At 29.0% G+C, this 13,701-nt stretch overlaps 1 protein-coding gene across 1 annotated transcript; it reads right to left on the bottom strand.

The window, feature by feature from the left end:
• Positions 1–280: 280 nt before the first annotated feature.
• On the bottom strand, positions 281–1,854 carry LOC131637926 (uncharacterized). The gene is made up of 3 exons (XM_058908492.1): positions 1,436–1,854; positions 1,189–1,325; positions 281–669 (listed from the first exon to the last, which is right to left on the bottom strand). The coding sequence occupies exons 1-3, from the start codon at positions 1,698–1,700 to the stop codon at positions 553–555; spliced, it is 519 nt and encodes a 172-aa protein (XP_058764475.1). The 5' UTR covers positions 1,701–1,854; the 3' UTR covers positions 281–552.
• Between the last annotated feature and the right edge of the window lie 11,847 nt (positions 1,855–13,701).

Raw genomic sequence — 13,701 nt, 5'->3', positions numbered from 1 at the left:
GGTCCTGGTATGGCACAATCTTGGTGGAGCCATTCATGGATATACTGGCTACTGTTATGGGCACAAAAGTATGTTGGCATGAAGTGAGGAGTTTGAAACTCATCAAAATTTTAAACTAAGAATTGCACATTCGGTATTATCTATATGGTTATATGGTTTTAAATTGCAGTTGCATTCGCACTTACGTTGCAAATATTCATATTACGGTAAATACATCCAAAATGCAGCTGCCACCGAAATTTAAAATCATGATCTAAAAGAAAGATGTGGATGCGGTAACTAAATCAAAAACCAAACTCACTTCTAATAGATTTGTACATTCATTACTTTTCTTTTCCATTCTTGGTGGTGCTATACAAACATGTTACTCATTCTATCATGGTTTTGCAGCTAGAATGTATCATTTGTTAATGGAAGAGAAATGTTGTTCAAACCTCAGTTGAATTTCCATTATTCCCATTTAACAGGAACCATCGATGAGGATCATCCAACATTATAGAGGAAGTCAATTAAGGCTCTATCAGCCATTTTCCATATTAAAAGTTTTCATCATCAAACTTTTGGTGACTCTGTGATACTTTGTAAAGAGGGGCGCCAAGATTTTGACCTCTGTACAGCAGCAGGATTTGTAGACCCTCCCCTTTGCTTGTGTCTCTCTGCTCTGCCTCCCTGGAATTCATGAGAATAACTTATTTTAATAAGCTGTTTTCAACTTATTTCAGTAAGCACTACAAGTAGCTTATAGAACAACTTATACTCAAATGAAAATAGTTTGATTATCTTTTATTTTTTGTTATAGAAATAACTTATAAATAACCAATTATATAGCTATAAACACTTAATTAGTTTCGAGTAACAAAATTAGTAGTTTTAAATTGCAGTTGTGGTCACAATTGGCGCCGATGCCGCAATTTAGAACCATTTGGCCAGAGTTCATAAAATTCATGACCAAATACCAATGCTTTGACAAGGATAACAATTATTGCATGTCATATTGGTATCAATATGAGATACATCCACCATGGTTCATCTCTTATAGACCATGTGCCATGTGATATCATAAGAGTTGGTAGAAAAATCAAAATCTTTAATGGATTCACTATTTATATAGATTGAGAAAACAAGTTCTTACTATATTATTACTCATGGAAGAAAAGGACTATTGATATCATACAATATAAGATATACCTTATATGTGTTTCCTTGGTCAGATTCCTCTCCTTTCTTTGTCTCATAACCTGAACCTTGCTTTTCTAACAGCACTGCATCTTCTTGTGTCTTCTTACTCTTTGCATGCTTCTTTGCCTTCAACACCTTCATCACCTCTAAAACCACAAACACAAGAAGCAACAAATTAGCAATTGACCCTTTTCAATACAAAGATCTCACACAGACATGTATGGCTACAAATTTGCAGAGAAAGAAACATATATACCTTGATTAGTGATGAGCCTATAAGCATGACCAAGATTAAGAGTCTCATTAGGCCTAAGCAACTTAACACGAGTAAACTTAACAGTCTTTGGCTCCTGATTCTGCTCTTCTGGTAGAACAGGTAATGGAATAATCAAAGAAACATAGTGACCAGGATTTGTTTTCATAACCTCACTAGCAGTAACTGGCCAATACAATCTATCTATCTTCCCACATGGATGTTGAATCACAAGAACAGCAGCTTCCACAGCTTGACAATTTCCCATAGCAAAGATAAGAGAAAACGGATGAATGAATGAAGAAAAGAAAAGTCTCTATCTATACAGCTTGTAGTAGCACCCCACAAATATAGGAAAATCTGGTTGGAAGAGGTAGTCTTTGTTTTTGTTCTCTAATAATAATAACAAAGCTTCTCTTCACAACAACTAAATGTCATCTTATATATGGTTGGCAAGTCAATACTTTTTTTTTTCAAACAAATTCACACACATCTAGACAACAAGTGGAGTTTGCTAATTGAATTTTAGCCTCCTACATGTCATGCAATTCTTTACTATTTAATTTGTACTTTTACAAAAAAAAATATTATTATTTATAATTTTTTTCTAATTTGTTCTACCAACTAATATTAATATTACAAATTTATATATAACTATGAGATTTCATATTACCTTTCTATTAAATTCAATATGTGGGTCAATTTTTTAAAATTTGAATTAAATTTTTTCAATTGGATTATATTTTATTATTATTATTATTTTGAGATTTTATTTTAATAGGCAGGCATGAATAATACCGTCACCGGCCTCTAGAAGTAGTGTGAGTGCCACATGGAGAGATATTGAGTGTGAAGACAATTGGACGGTACTGTTTTTAAACATTGCATTTAATTGTATTTATAACAAGGTAAGACAAAATGGGTCTTACGTATGTTACTATCTAAAAGAAAAGTACTCCATTAATTTCTTATTATAAAACTATTACTATGAATTTTTATATTGTGTAGCAACATTTTTGTTGAAGTAATACTTTATAAGGTCAATATCATAAATAAATATTATATTTTTATTTATTGAAAAATATTTGTCTTTGATCTTAATTAAACATTAATTAATTAATTAATTAATTAATTAACAATTTTTTAAAAGTTATATATAATAGTGACTAGAAAAAAATATGTTACTTCTCTATAATATTTCTTATAATCAATTATATATATGAAGAGAAAAAACAATTTTTCAGTTTTTTTAATATAAATATTATTAAAAGAAAATATTATATTATATATATATATATATATATATATATATATATATATATATATATATATATATATATATATATATATATATATATATATATATATATATATATATATATATATATATATATATATATATATATATATATATATATATATATATATATATATATATACTACAAAAAGTAATTTAAAATTACCCTCACCTCCACGATGCTTATATAAGACATACTTTTCATATGCTTAGATAAATTATCATTTATCATTTTTTTTATTGCAAAAATGATATTGCATAACACACACTAATAAATAATTTGGAATGGTAAAAGTCTTTTCTAATTCCCATTTTGAGTTTGAATTTAACTTTGAAAAATATGATACTTAAATTCTTTATCATAGTTAAGAGAAATTTTGATTCATTGTAATTGTTTTAGTTTGAGAGGTATCCATTATTTCAAAATATCATAGTTAAAAAAAATTAAATTTACATAACAACAATTATTTTAAAGTGTTATGAAATTCACTAAAAATAATATAGAGATGAATGGGAGATGAAGGAGAAAAAGAGAAGAGAGAAATCAATATTATATTATATTTTTCAAGTACCATTTATATTGTAATTTGGATCTTATTTATAAGACATTAGGAAGATGAAAAATCATAATGGTTAATAGGGAATATAAAATATATAGACTACTAAGTAAGATGGACATCTACATTTATATTTATTCATAACACTCCCCCTTAGATGTCCATTGAGGATGTATTGGTTCAAATAACTATATGAAGTCGATATTGATACAATATAGTCGATATTGACGATATTGTTCAAATAACTATAGTCGATGACTATATTTGTCCACTAAGACCATTATACCACATTTGTCCAAATTGTTTCAACCCTTAGAGATGCTTGTTCAATTTGATGGAGTAGTTTTCTCGAGATCCAAAATTTCATACCTTTGGTATATTGAATCGTTCAGGGAGTTTCATCTAAATGTCGCTATTAAGTGAACCATACAGATAATCTCTTACAACATCCATCATGTGCAAATTAAGTTTTTCATGTGCTACAAGGCTTATTAAATATCGAAAAGTTCTTGCATCTATTACAGTTGAATATATCTCATCAAAATCAATTTCAGGTCTTTGCGACAATTATTGAGCAACAAGTAGAGCTTTGTATCTCACAATTTCATTATTTTCATTTTGTTTTCGCATGAAAAAACCATTTGTATCCAATTGGATTCACACCTTGAGTGTTTGCACTATAGGTCCAAACACTTGTCTCTTGTGAAGTGAGTTTAATTCTTTTTCAATCACATATTTCCATTTAGGCCAATCCTTACTTAGTGTACAAACTTTAATAGACTTCAGTTCATGATCCTTTTTGTCGTTTATCACATTTAACGCTATATTGTATGAAAAATATCGTCAATATCGACTTCATATTGGTTCCATTGTATTCCATTATGGACATAATTTATCGAGATCTATTTATTTTCATAAGTTTCAGGTACCTGATCAATCTCTTCTGGAGATAAAATGTTTATTATGTCTAAAGATTCTTTTAGATTTTCTATATCCTCCCTTAGGCCATCTTTATTCTTATCTCTCTTTCTAGTTCGAGGTTTTTTTATCTTTGGAACCGATTGTTCTACCATGCTTCAGGTGTGGTTTAGACTTATTAGATTGTCCAGTAGAGATACCAATTTGTATTCGAGCATTTGCAGTTGGTATATATGATTTAGTCACACCTTTTGGATCAGTAAATGCATTGGGTAATTGATTTGCTAAGTTTTGCAGCTGAATTATCTTTTGAACTTTTAGTTCACATGGTTTTGTTCGATGATCAAGAAGAGATAATGATAATTTATTCCAATTTATCTCTTTTTCCAGCTTCTTATTCTCCCCCTTAATGCTGGAAAATTTGAATCACCAAAATAACAATCAGCAAAACAAGTAGTGAATAAATCTCCTGTTGTTGGTTCAAGGTACTTACGATAGATGGAGATTTAAATCCAACATATATTCTCATCCTCCTTTGAGGACCCATATTATTGCATTGTGGTAGAGAAATTGGAACACACACTGCACATCAAAAAAAAATTAGATGGGAAATATTATATTTTTTTAGCATAAACTAATTATAAAGGGGAAGGGGTGTGGTAACTCGTTGGCCTGGTGTGAATCAACGTTGCAGAAAGAAAAATTGCATGTCCCCAAGCATAAATTGAGAGTTTTAATCTCATAATAAGCGGTCTTAAAATTAATTTCATATGTTTAATAAATGATTCTGCAAGTCCATTTTGTGTATGAACATGTGCTACTAGGTGTTTAATGTCAATTTCAGCAGACATACAATACTCATTAAATGCTTGAGGTGAAATATCTGCAGCATTATCAAGACATATTTTCTTGACAGGATAATCAGGGAAATTAGCTCTTATTCGAATCAGTTGAGCTAGCAATATCGCAAACGACTGGTTGCGAGTTGACAACAAACAAACATGTGACCATCTAGTTGATGCATCAACTAAAACCATAAAATATATAAATGATCCACATGATGGATGTATTGACCCACAAATATCACCATGTATACGCTCTAAAAAAATGATAGATTCATTTTCAGTTTTTGTTGGTGATGGCCAAATTATCAATTTCCATTACAAGCAAGAGTTGCATGATAACTTATTTGATTGAATAATTTCTCTACTCATTATATAACTAGGATGGCCCAAGCAGTCATGCCAAATTAGAAATTTATCATTATTTATAAACTTCAGGTTTTCAATTGTTATTATTGGAGCATACTTTTCTACCATGCTTCATGTAGGGTTTCAACTCATTTGCAATATAAGATTATCCATCAGGAGAATCCACTTCAATTGTAGTATTAACAAATGTAATTGGTTGTATAAAATTTACAAATGAATAATATTTCAAACTCCTGGTTCATATTGGTTTGTACGGGGATCAAGATTTAAAAATGTTTATTTGAAATTCTCTTTCATGATTTCAGCTTCTTATTCTCTCCCCCTAATATTGAAAATAAATAAATTTACTAAGTGATAATCAGCCTACTGGACTACAATCAAGTATTTTACTATTTGCTCAAATTATATCCTCAAAATTAGGATTCATATCAATTATATTTTTCAATATCCTTTCATGACTCATCTTAATGTATTATATTGGAGCAATTGGAATATACACAACACACCAAAATGTTCACTTATATGAGAAATATTAGAATAAATGGTAAGTTAAGGGGTGATTAAGATATTAGATATAATATCTTGTTGGCTTGATGCGAATAAATATTTAATGTACTTGTTTGCATGTTCTCAAAGTACAATTTAGAAGTTATAATCTCATAAATATCAATCATACAATAGACTTTAGATGTCCAAAGAATGGATCTTCAAGTCCATTTTTTTATATGAACATATGCTACAAGATGTTCAATATCAATTTTTAATAATATATGTGATACTTATCAAGAAAGTTCTGGAAAGAAAAAAATTCAGAAAATGAGATAGCACTATTTATCAAACTTCTGGTTGTGAGTAGACAATAAATATTTTGCATGATATTTTGATCGATGCAACAATTAATGTCATGAAAAACTCATTTTTCCTGATTTTTAATTTTCTTTAGAAACACAAAAATTTACTGGACTGAAGAAACTTTTGAAGGAGTGAAAAACACTTAGAAAGGGCGAAATTGAATAAGGGTTATTTCTAAAAAAAAATGGCAGATAAAAACAATCACACAATTATTTTTATCCTGGTTCGTTGTTAATCAAACTACCTCCAGTCCATCCCTTACAGAGTGATTTACCTCAACTGAGGATTTAATCCACTAATCAACCTTGATTACAATGGTTCTCCACTTAGACAACTTCTAAGTCTTCTAGAGTATACAGATCACAACTTGATCACTCTAGGAAATCCTTTTACAAAAATAGTAAACAATATTACAAGAGTTTAATATGATTCTCAATAAGCTATAATCACCAAGTGATTTTTCTCTCAAGATTAAGTTCTAACACTCACTAATATATTACAAGATTTGTGAGGTTGAAGATGAAGTTGCTTCTTTGTTCGTGAGAAAGTTCAAAGTCAGATGATGAGAATGAGTGAAGAATGAACGTAGGCTGGCTAACGTTTCTCCTTGCTGACTTCTTCCTTTTATATGCATGAGAATATGACTGTTGAATAGTACTGCATTAAATGCTTTGCGTGTACAGTACAACTCTGCATTTAATGTTTCACTCTTTTGTCAACTACCTCGAGCCTTGCATTAACTACTACTTATGACTTTGCCTTTTGTAGCTTCTAACGTTCCTTTTGTCAATCAGACAGATTTGACGTTGTAGCTTTCTCATCTTGTACTTGCTTCTGGACTCAGACTATTAGAATGACATTTGAATATCACAGTCTTCAGTGTTGGTGCAGATGTAACTTCAGTCATCAGACTTTGGAAGTTCTTTGTAGCGTGATACCATCAGATCTTCAGAGCCTTGCTTCTGATTGCCATCTTCTGATGCCTTCTAGATCATGTTCTGTTTTCTTCAAGACCATCTTCTGATGTCTTCCAGACCATGTTTTGATGAAGTCATCCAGATCTTCTGGATCAGAGCTTCTGAATGATGCTTTAGTGCATACTCTTTTAGACTTTTCTTGAAATGGAAAACGTGAATAATTAGAGTACCACATTGTCTTATACACAATTCATATATAGTTATCATCAAAACTAGAAATATTGATCAGAACATTTCATGTTCTAACAACTTTTGGTTCTTCAATATTAATCATTTGCATCATATTATATCCAAGTTGACTCAACCGATTTTACCAATGCATTTGTAATTTGTAAACTTCTGGTTTACAATGGCACGTGTTTCAATTACACTAATATAAATGTAGTACAAACTCGAGAAAAAAGCTAGTAGCTATTTTATTACAAATGTCATCCATACATATACTCGTAAATAGAAAAGAATAGTATAATCAAGATTTATATGAGAAATATAAGCACTATTAGAATAACTTTAAAATATGTAGCAACTTTAGACTATTGATATTATTTTAGACTATTTATTCGCATCCTCTGGTAATCAATGTCTCAATTCTCTTGCTAAAATATCAATATTTAGAAATAATAAGATATAAAGAAATTGTATCAACAAGACTTTGTTTAATATGAGATATTACAATTGAGGACACAAATTAAGCACTGATCATCCTAATTTTGGAGCATCAAGAAATATATCTAATTTGTGTAATAGTTGACAATATATTCAAAATCAATATAATAGTATCTCATGATTAAAGACTTTAATCATACACATGCATATGAACACATTATCATATAATTATCAAAATCATACAAAATCATATCACTAAAATTATATTATCATATAATTAATTTGTTTTACTATCCTTCATGGATGCTCGATAAATTCTTCAAAAACTATATAAATAATTTTTTTTGTTATCCTTCAAGGATATTTGACAAGTTTTTTAGGAACTATATGAATAATTTGTTATAAACAATGATCTAAAAAATATATAATCATCATTTTGAGATGCGTTAAAATTATTTGTAATATTCTTCTAGAATGACAATCTTTTTATGAGCATATTACAAATTATAAACTTTTAAATCAATACAACAAAAAAATATTTATGAAAACCTTCAAGATATTTTAATATTATTCTTGTAATCTTTTTGGGATACATCGAAATCAAAATTGATATTATCCTAATTAAATAAGATTAAATAGGTTGAATAACTAATATATTTTATGAAACTAAAACAAACAAAGAAAAATATACATGAGAGCTTCGTGTTTTTTTTGTAAGTAATGATATATATAAGGGAGAACTAAGAGTTCTACAACCTGATTACACTGAGAAATGGGATAACCCGACAACAGAGAAATTACAAATCAATTCTAGTTATGAAAGAAATAACAAAGGGTCTTTGCTAAACTTGTAAAAATTACAATTGAAGTGTGTAATTTCTCCACAAAACATTTCCAAACTAAACTTTTAATGTTCTACACTGTATTGTTAATATTTCAATCTTCATTTCGGAAACAAATTTCGCTCTTTAACAACCAAATGATCCAAGATGTGGCAAGCCAAAGCACTCCTAACTTGCTCTCCTTAATGTTGTTGGCTCAACAAAAATTGTGTCAATTCATAAAATTTGAAAAGCACTCTTCCTGCTCGATATCCAATTTACCTACCCAATTAGCTATCTCCTTCCAAACTTTCTTAATTACTTTACAATTAAAGAAAGTATGATCCCGACTTTCCAAATCTAAATCACAAAAAACACACTTTAAGGTATTTAAAAGAAAAGAAATTTCTCTATACATCAAAAGGTCATTTGTTGGAAGTCTATTAACAAGAAACCTCCAACCAAAAGCCGTGTTGATAACGTGTTATGAAATTCACTAAAAACAATATAGAGATGAAGAAGAGAAAATAATATTATATTATATTCTTCAAGTACCATTTACATTGTAATCTGAATCTTATTTATAGGAGATTAGGAAGATGGAAAATCATAATGGTTAATAGAAAATATGAAATGTATAGACTACTTAATAAGATGAACATCCACATTTATATTATTCATAACACATAGAATTTAATTGTTATGCAGTTAATTGTTATGCACTGTATGGTGTACAAAAATTTACACTATCAATTAATTATAATTATTAACAAATTAAAATTATTAATTTTTTAAATAAATCAACGGTTATTATTAATTAACATTTTCTTTTTGCCTATTTCAATTAAATCCTATTTTAAAATAAAAAAAAAAAAAAATATATATATATATATATATATATATATATATATATATATATATATATATATATATATATATATATATATATATATATATATATATCCATTATTAAATCTCATAAGATTCTTTTGAGTGGACAATGGACAAGGACAAGGCACCATCTTATCCGCATTACACAAACTTACATGTCCTGTTTGTTTGGTTTTGCCTAGAAAATACATGATAAATAAAAAAGTATAGAAAGAAATGGAGAAAGTACAGCACTTCTAGTAATTAGGATATGTGTTACCAAATTTTCACCTCAAACTTTAAGGAACCTTTTTTTGGTACATGTCAGTGCTGAATTTCTAGTGTAATGACATAGATGCCACCATTATATTCCGTGGGAATATTATAAACAATTTGCATAACTTTTTTTGAATGCTTCAAAGTCCAATGCAATTCAAAGTGACCTATTCCATGCCAAATTATTGATATTGTTATTCATATTTATCATTAATGATTGTATAAAATATATGTATGAAACTATTGCTGGTGAACTTTATTTGGATGTTAGGCTTTTTAAGCTTTATTATTTCACTACTTTTGAAAGTGGATTGGTCTAAATCATTGTTAACCATTTTGTAATTATCAAAGTATTAGCATTGATATTAAAGAAATATTTTTAGACGGCTGCATGAGTCTTTATCATAGTGCAATTGGGAGCAAACTTTAAGGTATATAATTAATTTGTTTGGAGTTAATTACAAGCAAATACTTAGCTCACTCAAACTAATGATAGATTTTGAAAATATTGAAGCAAAGTTTTGTTCTTATCTTAAGTAGTTTGACCAAAGCATTGAAGATGTTGCATACTAGTCATACTAGTCTAGTGACGTAGCCAAAAGTAAAATTTAAGAGGAAAAGGGCCAAATTTTAAATGTATAATTTAAGTTTAATATTTATTTTTAGTCTTGTATGCGTAATTCGAGATTTATCTTGACCACTTAATTTAAAAAATATTATATTATCATTTTTATTTATTAGCAAAAATTTAGTGTTTGATTTTTATATTTTTTCGTTGCTAATTAAATAAAAAATTAGTATGATACATTTTTAGTAGTTAAGGATATTGAAAGTCTTTAATAATTCAAATGTATTGTGGAAGCTTTTGAGACTATTTGGTGGAAAGTAGCCTATTGAAAAATATTTTGGGAAGTCTCAAAAAACAAAATTTCGAAGAGAAAATCGATTACTCAGTTTGAAAAATCGATTTCCTGAGAGTTGTGCAGTTTTCCATTTGACTTTTCAGTTGGAGAAATCGATTACCCCTGTTTGGGAAATCGATTTCCTTCGTGATTTTTGTATTTTTTTTAATTGCTTTTGGACCTGTTTTTTGTTCCACCTTGTATTGTTTAGTATCTTATAAATACCCCTCATGTAACTTGGTTTGAAGTTAATGTCATTTGTTAATATTTTCCTCAATTGCTCTCTCTCACTCAATACCTCCTAATTGACTTCATCTTCTCAAATTCTCTATTTTCTTCATTGAGTCACCAACAAGCTTTGTGCTTGTTCCAACATTTAGCATCAAGAGCCTTGATTCTGATCCTTAATCTGCTGCAAAGATGACTACCGTCTCCAACGATCATATTTCCACCAATCTTCCAACTCTTGATTTGAAGAACAATAAATGGTGTAAACAAATGAAGGGGTTGTTTGGTTATCAAGCCACAGACTTTCGGGATTATCAACTGACCCCACAAACCAACACGAGTCTTTTCAGCATAATTTGTCCTAACTCACACTTTTTTCGGGAAAGTTTCCAGAAGGTCACTCATCTCATAATTGCTCTAAGTCAAGCACGCTAAACTATGAAGTTCTTATGGAGTAGGCTACCAAAAAGAAATGCATCTTGCTCCCGATTAATTAGGAGCTTTACGCAAATCACCATGTGATTAGATTTGACTGAGAAAAATTGGAAGGAGGTCAGAATCATGTATTGCGTGCTTGAGCAAGCTCACATTTGTTCCTTGTGTCTTTTCTCGTGGTGCTTGTGATTTGGCCCTTGTTGTATGGATATTATGAGTGACCCCAAACAGTTATCTCTTCCCACCAATTGCACCAATAATCCATTTAAGCACAAAAAATAATTGAAAACGGAATGCGATAACTTCAAATGCGGTGGATTGAATTTCCAATACGAAAGAACAGAATTAACTTGAAAAGTTAGTATTACAATGTTCAAGTCAGAGAAAAATGAGAAATAATCTGAGCGAGAGAGTGAAATCCATGTCTTAATTTGGTGCATGCACAACTTAATATAATTTACTTTGTTAGAAGAGTGCTCCCACTCAATTTGAAACTTTACGTGTATCACTGTTCGATTAAATCTAATATTAAGAAATTGACAGAAGATCAAAACTACTTGTTCAAGGACAAAGTCACACTTATTTTTCGCGCTTTTTCTCATGATACTTGCAATTTGAACCTTAATGTATAAGTTTGTGACTGGCCTAGAACAAAATTCTAAAAATATAAATCTAAGTCACAACATATATTAGCTGAGGATCCGACATTCACGACAAGGGCAACGGCTAGTGAAAATGCTCTCCTCACATAGACTTTGAAATTTAAATAAATACTTTTTTAGCAATATTGCTTTAATCAACTAATTAAACATACACGTGGGTAACCATGACCTATGGGGTCATGCAGTTGAAAAAACCCTTAAGTTGTCAGCTTCAACTCCCATCTCATCTTGGCAAATAAAAATAATGACATTTTGATACTATATAGTAATGAATTTTCTATTTTCTGTTCCACAAATTGTCCATATCTTGGGATGAACAATATTTTGCTACTCCTATAAGTTAAAGACAAAAGAGGTAATATTTTTTTCCCAAGATCATTGACTCTTATAAATCTGATCATACTTTCCAAAACTATGAGTTCTCCAAGATTTAAAATTTTTTCTTCATTCACATGTGTAAAAATATCTCTGAAATATAATGTCAGTCTATGTAAGCCATGTGAGGGTGTTGGTTAATTTGGCTCAAATATTAAAATGCAAAATAAATAAAATAAAATACCATTTCTTGTTCAAACATGACTCATATAGGGGACTGCACTTTTAATATTATTTTAGTATAAGATTTATCTTTAACTCTTTGTGGCCATCAATATAGCCTCCATTAATTCTTATTTATCATTGTCTTAAAATTTTCTAATAGTTAGGACATGTTTTATATATATATATATATATATATATATATATATATATATATATATATATATATATATATATATATATATATATATATATATATATATATATATATACTGGAATACAATCTCAATTTTTTATTTTATATATTTGCCACTTTGTAGGGTACCAAATTCAGGATTTGCATGGCTTTGTACCTTAGCTTTTAAACAATCTCCTTTATTTTTATTTTTTTTTCTTCATTAAAATATCTTAAAAGCTCTTAATGGTAGGGACTATTAGTTCTTTTGTTGTGGTGAAAAAAATGAAATGATATTTCTATTTTCACATTCTTCCCCCCTATGATAAAAACAAAACCATTCCATTCAAAAAGTACATGTAAATTAATTAATTATACCCTAGAAACAGTAGTGTGAATGAAAATGGTAAGTATTGGGAAGATGGTTGAGGAAAAAGCAATATTCCATTAGGTTTTGGACAGGGTTAAGTACCAAACAGTGCAGATATTTTACAGGCATCTGTCTGATACATGTCCAGTACATTTTTTCAGAGAATAACTACATTTATGTTGATGTCGTTTACATAAGCTTTGGGGACCTACAAATAGTAGGGTTTGAATATGAGATTAATATTGGTTTTTTTTCTACCCACATGAAGGTCACCCCCAACGAAAACCCTTGCTTCGGAAATGTATTTTCGAAATATTTTTTTTATAAATATTTCCAGATTTCGGAAGTGCACTACCGAAAAAATCCTAAAAATTAGAATTTTGATTAATTCGGGAATGCATCTCCGAAAAAATTTTAGGATATTAATTAATTCACATATAATAAATTTGATATAATTTATGAGTAATGAATAATAATAATTATATATTTTAATATAATTTATGAGTTATGAATAATAATTATTATATATTTCTATTCTGATTTATATTTTAAAATTTAAAATAATTTTAATTAAA

The sequence above is a fragment of the Vicia villosa genome, unplaced genomic scaffold, assembly GCF_029867415.1.
Source record: "Vicia villosa cultivar HV-30 ecotype Madison, WI unplaced genomic scaffold, Vvil1.0 ctg.002116F_1_1, whole genome shotgun sequence".
Classification (NCBI taxonomy): domain Eukaryota; kingdom Viridiplantae; phylum Streptophyta; class Magnoliopsida; order Fabales; family Fabaceae; genus Vicia; species Vicia villosa.
The sequence above is the reverse complement of the archived record's forward strand: the minus strand, read 5'-3'. Positions and strand labels throughout refer to the sequence as shown.

Bases quoted from the DNA above. Each gene is read 5' to 3' on its own strand.
- LOC131637926 (XM_058908492.1), bottom strand. From the start codon at position 1,700: ATGGGAAATTGTCAAGCTGTGGAAGCTGCTGTTCTTGTGATTCAACAT. The intron at 1,326-1,435 runs GTATATATGTTT...TTGTGGTTTTAG, and splicing joins TAGGCTCATCACTAATCAAG to AGGTGATGAAGGTGTTGAAG. The intron at 670-1,188 runs GTATATCTTATA...CATGAATTCCAG, and splicing joins ACCAAGGAAACACATATAAG to GGAGGCAGAGCAGAGAGACA.